This window comes from Haliotis rubra, unplaced genomic scaffold (genome assembly GCF_003918875.1).
Source record: "Haliotis rubra isolate DU_JTF1 unplaced genomic scaffold, ASM391887v1 Scf1690, whole genome shotgun sequence".
NCBI lineage: Eukaryota > Metazoa > Mollusca > Gastropoda > Lepetellida > Haliotidae > Haliotis > Haliotis rubra.
The window spans coordinates 70,701-90,690 of record NW_025765659.1 but is presented as its reverse complement, the minus strand read 5'-3'; the positions used below and the strand labels follow the sequence as shown (position 1 = coordinate 90,690).

The following is a 19,990-nucleotide window of genomic DNA, read 5'->3' as shown; positions in this document are numbered from 1 at the left end:
CATGTGTCTCTCCACACTCAATTCAACACCCGATTATAGGTTCGAATCCGAGATCATCATCTTGTTTTGTAATCGCCACACACAAGCTCGTTGGTCTCACCAGTAACCCCCTAACACCTGCACCATAATAAGGTTCTCCTCCACTTCCTCACATGAGATGGTGTAACTGACGCTAGGTCGAGTTCCTTCTGTGTCAACTTCATGGAGTCTCATGTTTCTTCAGTGCTCCAGAGTGACTGAATTTTCGAGCACACTGATAATGCTGTGATCCGGTGTGACAACTGAAATAGGTCTGCAGATTTTCTTTTGTAGGAGACGCCTTCTGTCACGCCAGACAATGGAAAGGTTTCTGGGCAGAGTGTACTTTCATATGTGTGTTGAAGGTGTGTTTCAGACGAAATATCTTGTCACACACGGGACAAGTTAAGGCCTTGACCATGTCGACGTCAATGTGCACAACCATGTGTATTTTTAAGTAGGCCGCTGTTGAGAAACACTTGCAGCAGTATCCACATACAAAAGCTTTGTCGTCAGCGTGAACATAAACATGGCGATTTAACTGAGCGGCGGAGGAGAAGGTCTTGTCACACTGGAGACATTCGTATGCATGTATCCCGGTATGAGACTCCAAATGTTCTGTCAGGCGGGAACACTGAGTATACGTCCGCTCACATAACCCACAACCAAACACAGAATCTCCCTTCTTGTATCCTATATGTGCACGAATGTGTTTGTACAGGTCCCCTGTGCTGTTAAACGTCTCCTCACAGATCCCGCATCTGAAACATTCCTTGTCGTGTATCAACTTGTGTTTGCCCAGAACATCCGCATCAGCGAAAGACTTGCTGCAAAGCTCACACACAGGCAAAGCCTCTTTATGGTGTGATGCTTTATGTTTATCACATGCAGCTTTAGATTCGAAAGTCTTTGAACAGTTATCACACTTGTAGGTCGTCAGTTCCGGGTGCATTTTCATGTGTTCCTTCAAGTTCCGGGAAACTGCGAATCTGTTCTCGCACACAGGGCACTGGTATGGCTTTCCATCTGTGTGGCGCTTTGAGTGTTTCTGAAGGTTGCTCTTTAGTTTATACGCCTGATCACATACATCACACTTGAACGGTCTGGCGTCATTATGTCTGACCATGTGACTCTTCACACCCGACTTCTGGGAGAATCTTTTCGCACAAAGTTCACATCCATATGGCTTCTCCCCAGTGTGGACTCGCAAGTGAACTATCAATTCCGCGGGGTTACGAAATGATTTCTTACATACTTCGCAGCTGTAGACTTTGGGTTTAACCTCTCCCCTTTCCGACTTTGGTTCCATTTCCAGTTTCGTACGCCTGCATGGAAATATGGTATCTGTATATGTGGACGAGTGAAATCAAGCCGATTCTCACCATTGCATACATTTATATAAAATATACATACATATTTTATGTTATTCATAAATAGGATTACAGACATAATAAATTCAATACAATGTTAGTCGTGTATTTGTCTGGATTTTTTTAATAAGAAATATATGCATGAAAAACTGGTGTTTGTCATACTTACATTACGACCGTATAGTGTCAACCTTCTTAACGACTTAGAAGTGGAATCAGAGTGGTAAAACCGTTCATTGGTTCTCACTCTTTCTTCATATGATATATTTCTGCTTAAAGTGACCGTAAAACAAAACCAATACACATTTTGCTTATAAAATTCTAAGCCACGTTATTATTTCAAAATTACAGATTTCCGTACGAAACGATATTTATTCATCAGTATACTTTTTGCGTGAAATGAAATGGCATTTAGAAGCTGGTGTGATGAACAAAGGAGATACTTCCACAGATATACAACTTCTTTATTATAATATAAGAAACATAAGCATGAAATGAGGATCGTAAACGGTTGTTAGCCTTACAGAAGCGCCACTGAAGAAGCGGGAGGCAGCAGCGATATAAGCGAGACAGCGGGCGCGCTATACTGCGATAATTGCTCACTGTCATCGCAGGTGGGCTGCGCCCGGTAAAACTGCATTCTTGACGGCTGTTGCCCAAATCCATGAAACTATCTTCCTTGTTCATCATCGTTTCTGGGAGCCACACTCATCGTGAAAAAATCTCGATCCAACTTTACCGTCGGGGCTTATCAAAAAGGCTGTTTTGTTTCTGATGACCCAAGTTGAGGACACATATTTGTTCTGATACGAAATAACCAACATTATAGCATTTGTTCAGCGCGGCGCTGGAAGCTGGAAGGTAGCCAGCTTATAAATTGTTGTAGAAATAAGTCTGTATTCTTCACCCAAACAACGGCTCCAGCAGCTTGTGAGTTACATTGGTTTTAATTTCTGTTTGGTCGGCTTTGGGAAGTGCGTCGGCGACCTTGTGCTCGTGGATCTGACCGTCATCGGTTCGCTGTGGCCTGGATCGAGGTGCTTGTGACGCGGGGCCTGTTATGGAGCGGTCAGGCGGTTGATGTTTCATCGGTTTGGTCGGTCCGCAAACGGTGCTGGGTTTGCAATACGGGTGGGCGATTAGGGACTGGGCGACGTCTTGCGGTGCTGGATCGGTTAGCAATGTTCCGGCAGGCGATAAAGCGGTCTTGTGCGTTGTCGGTTGGTCGAGACAGGCCGGTGATTAATATCATGAACACTTAGGGCTGCGCCGTTTCTTGACTCGCGTGGGCGTGGGTGAGAAATGAGAGATGGTGCGTCTTGTTATGAGTCATTGGATAGTTGGTCATCTGGCAATTGTTTGATGTCTGAACGCCAGGTCTAACCCGGACTCTTCAGAGGGACTGAAACCGATTTTTCGCTTCTGTGGAATACGCATGCCAAGAACTGGCGGATCGATTTTAGCGTCGCGGTAATCATTTACGACCATATGTTTAATCGATAAATGTGAGGGTGTCTCTGTTTTGGCCCGGTGAAGATCCGGGCTAGGAGTGATATTTAGTAATTCGTAGCTTGTCGATAAACAGGTTTTCTAAGGGGATCGAATTGGTCAGAATCACTGACTTGGCTGACACATGTCATCGTATTCCAAATTGCAAAAATCGATGTTCTTGCTGTTGATGACTGGATTGTCTGGTCCAGAATATGCGCGTATAAGACCAGTCTCTGATATATCTGACAATAGAATTAATCTACCGAATCTTCACGAACTTTTAACCAAGGTCCATGTTAATTACTACTTAAACTAGTAAGCATCATAGGTAATTGATCTAGATTCAATCCACATAAATATATTTGGAATGCTAAAAGTGAATTTCTTGTGATTGTGGAAAGAGTTTAAACGCGCTTATTAAACATGATATTATTCACACAAGTGAAACCGGAATTGTAATTTAATATAAATGATATCTATCTCTGTATATGAAACATTATATAATCGCATATGAAATGTACCACGTGCATTCCACTGCGAACATTTGAATGAGACTTATCTTGACTTGTGCTTTTTCGTGTCAGTTACATTTTATGACACGTTCTGGAACACCGAAGTTAGGAGTCGGTATGAGAGACACGCAATGTCATGTTCATGTTAATAGTATGTAGGTCTGTAGGGCAACCTAGTGGTTAAAGCGTTCGCCCTTACGCCGAGGATCCGGGTTCGATTCCAAACATTGGTACACCGTGTGAAGCCTATTTCCGGTCTCGCCCGTAGTGATATTGCTCGAATATTGCTAACAGCGGCTTAAAACTATACTCAGCCACACACTCACTAATACTGTCTGTCAATTACCCCTCACATAAGGTCATGATGTGTATTTCATTAAACCGTATTGTGATTCAGATATGAAAGTTTTCCTCATGTTATGTGGACACAGTTCACGTGTCATCTTACTAGCTGCTTCCAGCTGACTGACTCTTACAGTGAGAAGTACACAGTGGAATCCAGCCCCCTTCCCCTTCTCTGACACAGCTATAGGTGAAGCAAGTAGAAATGGCAGTAATTGGGCAAACGTTTTTTTCCATCTTCCCCAAAGTAATAACAGGTGACCGAGTAACACTTGAAGACCACAAACGTACCGTATATTGTTATCGTTTCAAACACCAAGTCGGCCCGGTTCCATGTCTCGGCCTGGTGAGAGAACCAGGACTTGATTGATGGTGTCATGTCCAGACGTGTTGTTATCAGGGTGCAATCTGATAATGGCGTCTCGCCGCTTGTTGATAATATGGGCATGCAATCAGATGGTGAAAGCCTAGATCCGTTTCAAATGGTTCTTATAGATGTTCGGTTTAAGCAGAGTCAGAATCAGAACAAAGTTGCGTAAACCGTCTAAAATGGAAATCGAACAATGAGCGTTCAAGATCGTTGAAAATTTGATGGTTCTAGCGTCGTTGATAATGTATTTGTTAAATTGCAGATGCTTGTGACTAATTTGAGTGACGGGTGGTGTTAGCGCAGTTCAGATGTCGATTGGAATTTCGTGGACATAGGTAGTGTTGGGAATGGACGGGATGATAGTGGTTTGATGTTGCGTTGGTATCGCAGGTGTGCATACGATCAATGTGTCGAGTCGATTGGTGATTAACAGGTGCATTTTGGTACGCTGCCACACATTGCTGTTTTGCAGGACGTCGATGTTTCTAGGGACGCAGGGGCTGTTGTCATCGAAGGCCCAGGACTGGCTTCCACTGTTATTTCCCAACTGTTCCAGGAGGTTGGGATCGAGCTCCGGTTCACATAAGAAAAGGCTCGATTGATAGGTGACGTTTCTGTTGATAAATCACGTGTGCCATCATTTCTGTACATGAGACGGTGCTGAGGGCGGATTCCGATGGTATTAAGTTTGCTCGGTAGCCACCGGGTGTTGACGGGTCGTATTTTGAATGTCCGCGGTCAGTCGCGGCGAATTTACGTATGTCAATGCACCGATCGAGATGCCATCGGTTTTAATGGTAAGAGACTGCTTCGTTTGAGATGGCTGTACCGCAAAGGAGCAAGTCCGAGGCGTCTTCCACGTAGGGCCAGGTGGGGAGCCTATGGCCTGACAGTACACGGCTGCCTCCGCCCACGATGCTGTACACACGGATGAGGCTGTAGCAGAAGGTGTCGTAGTGCAGTGAAACCACTTGGACAGGACTGACACCAAACACACCCGTGGCTGTAGCCAAGATGAGGGTCACAGTTACACCAAGCAGCTTGAACATGACTGGCCAATGTTTGGAACGATACTGAGAAGTTGTGTGTATAACGATGGTTGGAACGTATTAGTGGCAAGTTTGTCCGCTACTACGCCTTTATCTGAACAGGATTATCTCAGAAGAAAGAACAGTACAATAACTAAAGTAGACAAAACTCGTTGAGCATTGCTACCAACATGTCTGTTATCGAAAGGTGACCGAGTATATATTCATGTCCCTCTCCCTGATTACAGGAGAAAGCAACATATCTAATCTAATTAATATAATATCAGAAATCCTTAATCATTTACGTTGTCCAGATATGATAGATCGTGATGCTCATTTTTGCATACTTGCTTGTGAGTTATTTTTTTCTCTCGCTGATTGGATAAAACAACATAACATCTAGATATATCATATAGTTGGTGGAGTGGTTGGGCAGGATAAAACCAACGGATAAAGTGCAGTATCCGTTGAGGAGTCCTCTCACGGATACAGGTGTAAATATGAGATAGTCAGTTAGAAACTACTTTCAAAGTTTAGACATACACCCGTGCCAAACGAGGTCTGTGAACTGGGTTCCGGGCTTGTTTCAAATGTGACATGCGCTTCATTACGCCCGTCAAGATAATGGGTTTATCAAAATAGATTCATCATGTTGGGACTCCTGTTTCCTCTGTGAGGACTAGAATCAACTTTCACAACACGATAAACATTGATGTGAGGAAAATTAGGGTGTTACGTCGCGTTAAAGATTATTTCAGGAGAGGAGGAATGTGTGCATAATCTCATGTACGTCTGCAGGTACTTCACCTGTTTTATAGACCACCAGGGTTTCTACAGTTTCGCATGAATAACCCCCCAGACACATTGCACGGGTGTCGAGCCAACTAGTGCTGGTGAGGTGAGGTGAGGTGAAATTGGGTTTAACGTCGTGCTTGAGAATATTTCGTTCATATGACGACGTGCATGCGTGTGTATGTGTATGTGCGGCTGCTTGTACTAGCCCAGACTTAGGCTGGTTATATAGTGCTAGCCCACTGAGATACCATGCCGCAGTGAAGCATGAATACCCCACTCAGACACATCATACTGACTTCGAGCCGATCAGTCCTTGTTGTAGCCATTAATGCCGAGCGCCAGGCAGGAACCAACAAGTACCATATTTTAACGTCTTTTGGTATGACGCGGTCGGGGATCGAACCCGCGACCTTCCGCTCTCCGGGCGGACGCTCTAACCACTACACCACGGGAGGCGGTGGTTTGGATGAATCCTGACAGATCGTTTACACAGTCTTATCAGACAGTGCGGCGGCATTTCCAACGAGGGTTTGTTTGCAGCCAATATAGACGGCAGCAAAGACGGCGGTTGACAACCGATGGGTTGACCGGATCGCAGGATGACCAGGCGAACATGACATGGTCACATCACAAACGCAGGCGGTGCTGGCCAAAGTGTGATCGGAGGGACGAGTAGCACCGGTCTGGAGACCGGCGGGTTATCTTACATATTTGCGTGTTTCTGCGGTTGGTTTGTGATGTCGCCGGTTGGTAAGTGATTACCGGTATGACGCCGAATGACTGGCTCGGTTGTTAGCTTAAGGCGTGGGCCAAACGAAGCGGTAGCGCCCTGTTCCAAATGAGTGGGATGAGGGGATTCATTCGCCGGACTGTGATGCTGACGGCGATTGCTATGTGGTTGGTTTTAATGATTAATGAAAGCGGATAGATTGTTGGTTATGAGGTCGGTCTTTTCTTAATATCACTGCTGGTTATGTTACATCCCGAACGGTTGGCCCAAGTAATATAGAAATACCAAATTACAGATGCTTTCTTTGCAGACAAAATCAGAGTACTGTCCATGAGGTGCAACAAGCGACCTTTTCGAACCACAAACTTGTCTGACATTAAGTAAATGTGAAATTAATTATCACATTTGTAATTGATTGTATTTGGTGGTATATCAAATAATCGCGCCAAGGAGTATCTGTATATGTAATCGAAGCTGTTACTCATTAATTGAAATTACTACAAATGTTTTATCAATTCAGCTGGAACAAGTAAATATAGCTGTGATATATTTAAAATTCAAAATATCCATACCACCAAACGATAAAGAAAACAACTCGAGATGAAACATTAAAATTTGGTTAATATCTGAATGTTGTATGTTATTCAATGTAATTATCGTTGTATTCGTTGTAATACCAACATTCAGATTAACTTAACTGGTCACGTGTTATTGCATTCATTTCCCATGAATTGCTTTCCCTCACCTACGGACTACCGGGAATTCAAAGTTACAGTCGCGCGAATTCTGTTACTGCTTAACTGCACCATCAAGGGACCTTAGGTATACTAAGTCGTTGATGTACCCCGGATCGTCCAAACCATCCTCTCCGAGAATCAAGGCTGATTAGGAATGAAATAATTATGTACGTCCTGAATACGTTCAAGGCCAGAGGCTCGCTATCCTGGGTGATAAACACTTTATGCCTTCGGGTCGCATTTCTCTAACTCGTAATTACTTCCAGCTGTGTCTCATGTTCAGGGAACAAATGTTTGAACCGACGTAAAGAAGCACTTACTGTAATAATAGCTGTAATTAGCAAGAAGGATTAGAAGGGTTCCCAAAACGTACTTCTACAATGTAACAACTTCACGATTCAAATGTTGGTAGGTTTGCGACGACGATGTACCATTAACTAAAAGGAATGCAGAATTGGGAGTTTCCTGACTAAATTGTCAGAAAGTAACAAATAATTCTCCAGAATAGATTTCAGATGTTAAATGGTGAGGTAGGAGGTGCAAGGATTTTATGGAAAAAGATTATCAAATCTTATTGTCAAATCAGTAGAACCTGTTACAATTAAATGCTTTTATCTTCCAAAGATTGTTTACATAACAAGAAGTTATCAGTTTTGTTATTCAAAAGTGTTTCGTTTGAAATGTACTCTGATGTACCATCATGTGAGATTGAAATTCGACACTTTAGTTTGCCATCGTGAGGATTTGTTCCATGAATGCTTCAGTGGACTATTCAACAGGAACTTCGCAAATTTTAGACACGAACTAAAAAACATTTTTACACATGTCCGAATTCACATTGTAGAAGTGGGCGGTGGGTAGCCGCCCTGGTAGTTTAAAAGTTGGCTCGTCACGCCGAAGGCCCGGCTCGATTCCTACATGGTACAAAGCGTTGCAAATTGCATGTATTGACCGTCGTTTCTATGGTATTTCATAGTAGTGAGAATATTGCTATGTCAAAATGACACCAGCTCTAATATCGACAAGTGATTTGCGGCATTTACTGATAATATCCTCGGTCGTAATCAGCTAAACAGTTAACCATCATTCAAAGAAATACTGTTATAAGATATCTTAATCCATGAACGGTTTCAGACGTGATAACATTGTTGTAAAGTGTTGTACATTGAGAAATCCAGCAACAGTGGAAGTGCCAGAATATCATTTCATTGTTGTATCACTATTCACGATTACTGTACATGCTCCAACGCATCTTGCGGGTTTGTAATGTACCTAGCGTACGATCCTAATATGGCATGGCATGTTAAACACATTATTAAGCTTGTCGTTCTGCGTCAGGCCCACCTCAGATGGAGACATCTCTTGCTATAGCTGTGTCTTCACTCTTTGAAATAACCACCACAATGTTTCTTCGAACTGATCGGTTGTCTTCGTGGAGCTGGTAGCCTTTAGTCTGGATCCCTGGTACACTGCGTCTCTGACAACGTTATCTGGAGACTGACCAAACTGTACCAGGAGTCGTTGTGATGCAGGTAGGAGTTGGAAAATCAGAAAACCACGGTCAGGTCTGCAGCATCAGCCGGGTCGTTATCGTTTCCATTGGGATATATTTACATCCGGTTAATCACGTGACAGGTTTCTGTCAATATTGCAGACAGATTACTGATTTACATGACCATTAGACCAACCAAAACCGTAAAGGTTGTTTGTACCCGAAGATCGGATTAAAGCGCCCCATGCGTAGACGTGTCAATGATACCTCAACTACGCGTTCAGCGCAAATGCCTTCAATAAAGCGCCACGCATTTCGTTCGTTAAAGACAGACCAAAAACTGTTGGATTTGTGTTCACGAGAATACCTGAAGTATCTAATGGTGGTCTCACTTGAATGCACTGTCGCTGAACGAAAAAAGAAATGAAAGTCGGTGTGATATACCGAAACTCTAGACGTACAAGGAGTGTATATGCTAGCTTCATTGTGTCTGTTGTACGAGTATGAAAATTAAATGTGGATTATGGCATCTGAAAGCCTTGTGTCTAAAAGTTTACAAAACCCTGATTTATCACAAGACTGATGGGTCTTAATCTTCGTCTGTGTCTCACATTGTTGGACTGTCTGTATGACCGCCGTAGTGTATCAAATTGTTGTAGTATCTGGTCATATGGTATATTACTAGTATTGGCATACAAGCTGCGATAGGATATATCATGATGCTAAAATTTTAGTCAAATGTTATTGCCAAAGTATTGTGTACGTAGGCTGCGATACGATACGAATCCCGATATAAGGGTGGCGATACGATACTATCACGATACTAAAATCCTTAATTCTAACACCAACTATAAAACACCTTAAGATCAAAGCAAAACCGTTTTAAAGTATTTCGTCAAAATCCGCCAGCGTTGTTCAATGTTCATTCGGAAACGAGATAATTAAGTTTACACACGGACTTGTTGAATGTTGATAAAATGCGAGCGCTATGTCTGACACAGTTCCTGACGCAAGAATGTCCGAGAAAACGTTTACGTATAAAGGGAAAATGAGTAAGCATATATTTTAATCTTCAAACAAAAGTAAGTCTTTTTTCTTGACAGATATCGCGATTCGGCAATAAACAAGGGTAAACATCGATGTATCATGGCTCATTTGAAGTACCGTATCGGGATATACAAAAATGTAAAACTTTGTATCGATTCACTGTATCGGCGGCCCATGGATCGACGCATCGATGCGTATCGATGAATCGACACACCACTACTATTGTAGTGTGTAGTGTATTCTAGTATCCGATAGTAAAACGTTGTCCAAGATCACTGTGTAGTGTCGCATTGTTGATGTAAGTCAAGGTGTTGCTATGTCTCTGGTTGTCCCATTGTGCTTGTTTTTTATTGGCTCGGACGATGTACTAAATGTCTGGTTTGCCAATTCACCTGAGGTGCAAGTCATCATGGGATGACATGAGGTAAACAGCTTGCCCTTTTTGCAACTTTTGAGATATTAAATCTGATATCAGAAGCAACAATGCATATATTAAGGGCTGTCGTGTTCATAGCGCCCCCGCAATTAAGTTAGGTGAGTGAGTAAGTGAGTTTAGTTTTACGTCGCTTTTAGCAATATTTCAGCACTATAACGGCGGGGGGACACCAGAAAATGAGCTTCATACAGTGTGCCCATGTTAGGAATCGAACCCCGGTCTTTGGCCTAAGAAGCGAGCGTCTTAACCACTAGGCTACCCCACCGCCCCAAGTTAGGTAGCATAACATGCTCAACAGCATGTATACAGCCAAGGACTTCTGTCACTACACCTATTTGATTCTATATGTTCACTATGGTAATGAAATTTCAAGTGCTGAGATGTGTAGAGAGCCTGCGGTCAGAAAATGACGTTAAGAATGCTTTTGATGTAAATACGTTAACTAACATGGACCATCCAAAATCAAGATTATAAAGGCCGTCTATAAGAAGAATGTTTGTCTTGCTACAATCTTAGTGCTATGGCCAGGTGAGGATATGTTACAATATCGTGGCCATAATGGATGATACAATTTTGAAGCATTATGGATTTTTGCAGCTATCTATGTAACATTTATTTAATGGCTAGTCATACAATTGGCATTCCTGTCTTTGAAGCGAAATTAAACATGGCATACCTACCGACATCAGGCCACTCCAAGGAATTTTGAAGGGTAGATCCCGTATCCTGAAGGTGACATATGAGCACAAGCGAGGCAGTGGAATATGTAAATGACTTTGAAAAGAATGTAAAGACTTAACTTATTTTATTATTCCATTATTATTCATTCATGATGTTAATACGTTGACTTATAGTTTTGAAAAGTGAACAGAATCATATTTCAAGTTCATTTTGTGATATAAGCTGTGTCAACAGTCGACTGGCGGTACGTAGATACACATAAAAAGTCAATTCAAGAATTAACAGCAAAGAAATTTCATCAAATTGTTCTGAGAATACAGTAAGTATCGTTTGAAGTATATTTTCGTTCCTCTGTTTTTCTTGTTCCAGCAGCGATGTTATTTCCCCACTATCTCAGGGGACGATCCGAGATTCAATTCGCACAGAAACATTTTTCTGGATTGACAGTCAGTGTCGTCCCAGCGGTAGGCCCCTTTCTTGAACAACATCAGACAGAGCTGTGGGCCAGTATTACTAGGTTCCCCAGGACTCCAGAAGGTACTGGCGATTCTCGTATTTTGAAATCCCCACTGCCACTCGTTTTGTACCAAATACGTCAATCCACCGATCCAGACTCCATCAGTAGTTATAGTCGAGTCTTCCTGTTTGAGATAACCTTCAAGGAATGTCTGTTCCGAGGTGGTCTCCACGTAAGCCAGATGGGAGCCTATAGCCTGACAGTACACGGCTGCCTCCGCCCATGATGCTTCGCCACGGATGAGGCTGTAGCAGGAGTCGGCATGGCGCAGGAAGCCGCTGGGACAGTCACTGGAAATCACGTTCACAACTGCCAAGAGGACAGTGATACTTATTGATGAGTAAAACATGTTTCAGAGAAACGAGCAACCGTTCAATATGTTTGACTGTGTCGAATCGGCGTTATCTTTTATTTGTCTTGCTACACAAAACCTTTAACCGTTATAAAGCAAAGGACTTAGGGCTGTTCATGATTTATGGCTAGGTGGGGTGATTATAATTTGTATGGAGAAGCATGAACAATGTACATACATCCCCCTAAAATGTATGTACAAAGTAAGTGACCCCCTGCATGGCATGTCATGTGCCAAAATCAGTGTAAACCCATATCACTGACTTCCTCTGTGCAAACATGTTTTAGGCAGACAGACAGATTTATAATTGTGAGCCTGGGGCCAATAATACATTTGTAAAATTATAACAGTGAATTGATGCGCAACCTGTAACCCGGCTGTGAGAGGGTTTATAGACAACTGTACAAAGAAGAAGGGTCATCGTATGTTAAAAGGGCCACTGGCTTGCCTATCTCGATTGATTTCGTTGTAGAACACTAGACATTTTTACTGAAACAGGCAAGTTTGTAAAATATTTACTGGTGATAGGTAATTTCGCATGCGTACTATTGATGATGCCAGGAAAGTAACAGGCAATCCGAATGGAAGAGAACGTCACGCACAAGGCCATGTACACAACAAAAACGCATGCATCCAAAAGTGGTTCGATTTGGAATGCCAACAAACCAAAAGATACAAACAATTTATTTAACCAAATTTAGGAAAACAAACAGCACAGTACTTCAGGGGTAAGACGGAATTCCAAAATGTATGTAAAAAACATGAAGCAAGTTTATGAAGTAAGTGTAAAAAATATAATTGTTGAAGCGGCAAGAAGCAAAGACTGTCACTTTCTGCAGATCGATTGAAAACTATTGTTGTCAAATTTTATGAAATACCACAAAATGTATCTGTGGACGAGTGGTATAAATATTTTAAAACGCTCTTAAACCTTGATGCTAATAATAGTAGCAATCCATTTGGGAAATACGTTATGAATAACTAAAAGGTCACATCCAACCAAAAAATCAAACATAATTAAAACACAATTATCACTTATTCATGACATATAATATACATTGCTGGTTATGAAAAAACATATAAACAAAATAATAAGCGTACAATTGCAAATCAAAAGTGCAATATTGTGTACTTGGGTTTACTTCCCAAGAAACGAAGCAGCCGGGATACCGAACCCAGTCAGAGCGGGTGGGTGTGCACTCAAGTGTAACGGCTGGTTCATTGTGTGTGTATATATAGAGATGTTGGGTTTTGTAAATACATGCTCATTTTTTGTGTATAACATTTTGCAATCAACAGACATCATAACATGTCATGTGTTCAAGTATCACACCTGCCTGTCTGTGTAATTACATAATGTGACAGAGACCGAACTCGGGCCATAAATCAATGCATTTTGTTTATGGTGTACAGCCTGATTGGTGTTAAGTTCAAATTGCATGTGGTCAGTGATAGCAGCTGTGTATTGAATATTGTCATTAGCAGACAGGCAGGCAGACACACAGGTGTCAATAAAACAAGACATTGAGTTTAGTCTGTGACAACGACATATCTATATCACAGCTGGAAATTCTGTCAACGCTAAATAATGGCATTGCTTTTAAGTATCGAACTGAGAAAGTGACTCGGTAAGAAGAACGTGTGGTGAAATAGACAAATGAAATTATATAAACAGTTAATTTACTCTCATAACATATAAAAAGCTCGCGCCTGTGAGATATCAACAAAACATTAGAAAAATAGCTCACACCAAAGCCTTCACCGAGTATTCACCGGACAACCGCTTCCAAGCTGCGCGAACCTACTTCACTGCGCACGTGCTATAAGCGCAGCCCAGCTGTTGAAACCCGTTTTCCCCAGAAAAGTCTGGGGAAAATTAGTGAAACGTTTGAACTCCGATTTCGCGCGGTTTTTTTCATCGCGTTATTTTTCAACTTTATAAGTTGAATTTGCATTTTTGACGATTTGTTTCGGTAAGTCCATACCAAAAGGTATCAGAATCTGCAAAGTTGTGTTTTACGCTGCATGTGACCTTTAAATTATCATGAATGGGATGAGTGCGATAATTGTACCATTGCCGATGAGTTTCTCGGTAGTAGCATTACTGATAAACGGATAATATTCTACAATACTCATGCCATATATGACCAGTGTGTTTAACCGTGTTCTTGACAATGGTAAATTTCCGGATTCTTGGAATGTTAGATTGATTGCTCCACTATGCAAGTCAGGTGATAAGAAGGATCCGGATAACTATAGAGGAACAGCCTTTCTAAGTACACTTTGATGAAATATTTACAACAATTTTAGACAGTCGTTTCACAGGTAGAAATTTGGTTTATCATTAACATTGCACCATACTTTTCAGTACTACATGTTGATGTAAACAGCCCACCATACTTGTGATCCGACAGGTATATCCTGGGCTTGGCACATGCAGCCCATGCACATGTTGCGGAGACAGGTCACATGACTGTCTTCTGTGAAACCTGCAAGTGCCAGGGGCCCCAGTGCACATCATGTCGGGAGACTTTAACGTGTTGTTCTAATCCACAGGTTTCTTTACGACTAAACACTTCAGCCAGAGCTCGGACAATCGTATAATGTCTTGGATATCTATTAAACAATTGCTTTCAGAATGCCAGGCGGGTTTCAGAGAAGGACGCTCGGCCATCGACCATATATTGACACCGCCTAGTATCTACTTGTGTAAAAGGGAGAAGGTTCTAATGCAAATTTGATTTCAAGAACGCATTTTATACTGTCAATAGATCCAAACTGTTATCAGGTGTAAATAGGAAACGCTTTTACCCTTTTACAAAACATGTGCACTAATGTTACGGCTTCTGTAAAAACAAATAAGTGGGAAATGTCAGACATATTTATGACCTACACTGGTGTAAGACAAGGCTGTATTTAGTCGCCTGTCCTCTTGAAAGTATACAATGAAGAAGTTGTAAATGAGATGATGTCGACTGATACAAGAGGTATATTCAATACACGATGAAACTATTCTGTATCAATTTTCACCGAGGATGTGGCGATCTTTGCAGACTCTGTGGTTCTGTTACGAAGTAAAATAGATGTTTTGAATAAATATTGTTTACAGTGGGGGTTCACAGCAAATAGTGATAAAATGAAATTACAGTGTTTAAGAACAGAGGTAGATCATCAAACAGTTCTTAATAAAGAACATCAAAAATGAAATGGTTTTTAAACGGTAAAGATACTTATCTTTAAGATAGCAAAGTGGTATCCTGTCATAAATATCTAGGTATTGTTTTCTTGCAGAAACATGTTCTCAAGTGCCTGTAAGACACTCTCTGTGCAAGCTGAAAGAGCTTTACACGTCATAAAACAATTTGTAAGAAATATGAAAAATACCAATGGAATTGTTATTTAAATGACAAGTCGGAAAAATACTACCAATCTTGTCATATGATTCAGAAGTTTTGGGTGTACATACCAACAAAACAATAAAAAGGTACACGCCAAATTCTGTAAATTTCTATTACATCGCTGTTACAAAGTTGCGAATAAAGTTATCCTAGCCGAATGAGGCAGTTTTCCATTGTTTATTAACGCCTATACTAGATTATTATCGTACTGGATAAGATCAATAAGACAACCATCTAGATATTGTTATGATGTACTTAAAAGACTAGATGGCACAGGCAATATACACTTGGTATTTTTTGCATGAAATTTACTATTTCAATACAGTTTGGGGCATGTATGGCTTGCTCATGATGTTTGTTATAAAAAATCTTTTATATCTATATACATATGAACTATGATGCAAAAATATCTATCAACATAAATGACTCAAAGAAATGCAACAGTGTAACTGTATAAAATATTATTCCAAATTCAAATATAATATTGTACTTGGGACGTATCTTATGACAATAAGATAACTAAATTTGGATGTAATGTGCACGATTTCAATATACGAGCAGCACGAGTTTCTGTAACTACAGTTATTGCAAGCGAACCCTGTATGTATTGTAATCGTGTCAATGAAGATGAATACCAGGTTATTCTAGTCTGTACTGAATACGAGTATACCTGTATAAGAAAGAAATACATTCCGCAGTATTATTTCAAAAGAACGGTTATTGATCTTCTTAATACTGATGATGCCAAACTATCACTATTGTTGTACCATATATTTCGGATAAGGGGAAAATCATTGCATAATGTCAGTTTGTCTGCAAATGTGAAAGGTCAGGTAGGAACTATTTTCTAACGGATTCTGTTTCAGGGTTTATTAGAATGCATATGCGCTAAAATACGCCAGTCACTATAATTTGTACATCAAAATAGTCAGATCATACTCTCGGGAATCTTGTTTCCCCTGCATGGACTAGAGCCAATTGCAACACGTAAAAAAATCATAGGTGATGTAAGGAGAAATGGGGTGTAAGGGTATTTCAACAGAGCGATTACGGCATAATCCGTCGAATTTTCAACAGTCAACAGTGCCGATCCGTCGAATCATGTTTGGGTGGTTCTGTGCTAATCGGTCGAATTTCAGACCGTGTTAACACAATGGGAGTTCATAAGTTCAAATAAGTTTTGTTAATCCATTTAGAATGTGCTCTAGGCACACAAGTCACAGAAGACCCGATAAAAGGTTAAATTAATCTGATTGCTTTGAGCAATTCAAAGCTGTTCAAAGATTTGTCAGTGGGGTCTGCATGGACCCCATCAGTCCCCAGTAGGGTATGTGCAATAACACATAAACTACTTTATAATGGAAATTCTTTCTAAATCTTAAACCTGATTTTTAAGAAGAAAAATGGTCAAATGAAGATTACCCGACGTCCAGTTAAGATAGTTTACAACTGAACGATTCTACCACAGTATCTATAGCCTTTGGGTCCGTTTGGACCCCGCTCCATAAGACAAGGGTTAATGCATCAATTTAAATTTTGTACAAACATATACTCAGCAGCAAAAAAACAAACAACAACGTCAGTACAAATTCAAAATTATAGGCACTGTTATCAAATCATTACAGAAATAGACATAATAAGCGGATCAAAAACATTTTTTGTGTACAATATCTTGACACATCAATGAATAACTCAGCACAATTCCAAGACATTACGTTTGCAGTCCATTCAGACTCTTGACTTCATTATCTAGTGTGACCACCACGAGCGGCAATAACTGCAGTACAACGTCTTTACATAGAGTGCACCAATCGATTGATGAAGGCCATTGGCACCTGGAACCACACTCTGAGAAAGGCCAGGCGCAATAAATCGGCTGTGTTCGGCCTTGGTATGACATTATTCAGTCTCCTCTGAATTTCATCCCAAAGATGTTCAATTGGGTTTAAATCAGGCCAAAGGGCTGGCCACTGCATAATGTTGACACCGTTCTGCTGTAGGAAGTGTAACTCTGGTAGTATGGGCCGGGCGTTATCATGCTGGAAAATGTTGTTCCGGTGACGTGCCAAATGTGGTATGACGTTGGTCTGAGAGTTTTCTCGATGTAGCGCACCGCTGTGATGCCGCCCCCTCTCTCTGGATCAAGGTTCTGGAACACCACAGGACCCACTCTCTGGTTCAGGCCAATTCCACCCCATACCATGATGCTTGCACCTCCCGATGAATCTCTTTCCATAACGCTTTCTGAGTAACGCTGGCCACGTCGTCGCCATATTCTTGTTCTGCCATCTGCAGTTGGCGGTCCTGTCGTCTTGTGGTCACCCTTGGTCTGCCAATACGGGGGCGATCATTTGTGGTGTTGCTGGCCCGAAAACGTTGCTGCAGCCTGTAGATGGTCCGAACGTTGACCTGGAAGTGATTGGCAACGGCTTGTGCTGTGTGGCCAGCTTCAAGTCTTCCTAGCGCCTGGTTCCTCTGAGCTATCGTGAGTCGCGGCATCCTGCTGATGTTGTAATGTGAATGTTTCAACCAGGTTTGAGGGTGCATTTTACAGGGTTGGTCCTTGTGAACAGCACGTGCAGCATGAGTTGCATGAAAAACATGGAGAACACCGTACCATCTCCGAGATCAGGTTGCGTTTTTGAGACCATTTCCTGGGTTCCATTCTAAGTTTGGGAACGGATGTCTTTGCTCAGGTAAAGTTGGAGATGTTGTTAAAAATATACAATCAGAACATTAAATGAGTTTACAGTTATCCGTTTCTGCGAAAGAAAATTCCAAATGACGTTTCTTTTGCTGCTTAGTATATACTTAATGCATCAATTTCTTATTATACAGAATAAAGAAGTTGTATATCCATAAAAATAGTCCTCATCCTTCTTCTACCCAACTTCTAGAATGCAATCAAAGAAGCCACTACGATGGCACTCTGTAGTTTTGCTGGAGTAGCTCCTCACATTGCACGGGTCGCGAGTTAAATAGTGCTGGTGCTTGGAGAAATGTATTTGGATGTGTCCTGACAGATCTAACACAACACCTTGGGATTTCACCAATTGAATGCACATATGTACCATCGGTATCAAAGCCGTAGTTAGACAATCGAATAAACTGGCAGATGAACATAACATCACGTTGCAAAAGCATTTGGTCCTAGCCAAAGCGTGGTCAGCAGGACATGGAATCGACGTTTGAGTAAACTACCCAGCAGCATACTGGTGGTCGACAACGTCCCACCACAAGCGAATGGTTTTCTTATTATTGCAGCAAGGCTGGTCATGCTGGTAATACGAGTATTTTGATATGACCGCTGATACTTGTTTGGTGCCATGTACGTCAATCCTTCGATCCAGACACCATCAGTCGTTATAGTAGTCTTTTCGTTTTCCAGGAATGTTTGTTCTGAGATCGTCTCCGCGTAAGCCAGGATGGACACCTCGCGGTGCAGGAAGCCTGCTTTACAGTTAAGGGCTGACAGTGCAGATCTGGTATTGATTTACAGCACCACGAGACAAGGCAGGTGCCCCTGTTTGCTGTGTCATTACCTGAATGTAGGGTAACGACCAAACAATCATAGTCTAATAAAAGAAACATATCGCTGTACCATATCATCTTGTTCTAGTTCCGAGGAATGTTATACTGCATCGTAACGTTGATATGTCCCACGCTTGTCCCACTTATCTAACACTTATCTGTCAGACATTTGAAATTTCAACTGATAACTCTAAACTCCAAATGTACAAGGATTGGGATTGCGAGTGTTAGATTATTGTGGATTATAGTATGAAAACTTCCAGTGTCTCACAGTTTACAAATACCCACATAACTGATATACCACCATAATAAAGTGTCCGATTGTTCCCCGGTGTCTCACGTTGTTTTTCTGTATGCTCTTGAACCGCATCTAGTGTCTGATGGTGATCCATTGTATAAGACTGCTATGTGATTCCTGTAGCTGATGTAAGTCACGGACTTGCATTAATGTGTCAGATAGCAGCAGTATCTCAGATCGGCTCATACTATGTAATATGTCTGGTTTGCTGATCCCCCCGAGAGGCAACATAACTTTAACTTGAGATAAGCTAAACGTGTTTTCAACTTATGAGGTTTTAAATCTGTTCTAAGCATGGGGTAATATCTTTCTGTAGAAGGAGTATCTGCCGATATATAACTAGACAACTGTTTCTATGATCTTAGCAATGTGTCTGTTAAGCATATTTTAAGATATGGTAACCATAACAGACGAGAGAGTTCTATCGCATTACCGATTTTTGTAATTAGCAACGAAACATAAATTGAATGTCAAACAGGAGGGGCACCTATCTGTAAAACAAAGACAAATTAAAACACATCAGCTCTATCTACCAAAAGCAGGCGAACTCCGAGGAAATAGAAAGCATAGACCATGTAGCTTTAAGATGACATCAGCAATGCAAAACGAAGGATATGCCCACTAACTTAATACTTTGATTGAAAATATATTAGCGATTAAGCTCTTCACGTGTTTTATTATGCTTCTGATGGTTCCATTCAGTATAAATCACTAATCCAGACTAATACATATTCGGACAGTATCATCTCCAGTTCATTATAAACATTTACTTTCAGCTGTGTAACTGGGCGACCGGTGCTACCGGTACTTTGATATACACATCTATATCGCACAACAGCAGCACA

At 41.3% G+C, this 19,990-nt stretch overlaps 1 protein-coding gene across 1 annotated transcript; it reads right to left on the bottom strand.

The window, feature by feature from the left end:
• Nucleotides 1–325: 325 nt before the first annotated feature.
• Nucleotides 326–1,327, bottom strand: LOC124272369 (zinc finger protein 26-like). Its single transcript, XM_046707542.1, has one exon. The coding sequence runs from the start codon at nt 1,325–1,327 to the stop codon at nt 326–328; it is 1,002 nt and encodes a 333-aa protein (XP_046563498.1).
• Nucleotides 1,328–19,990: the final 18,663 nt, after the last annotated feature.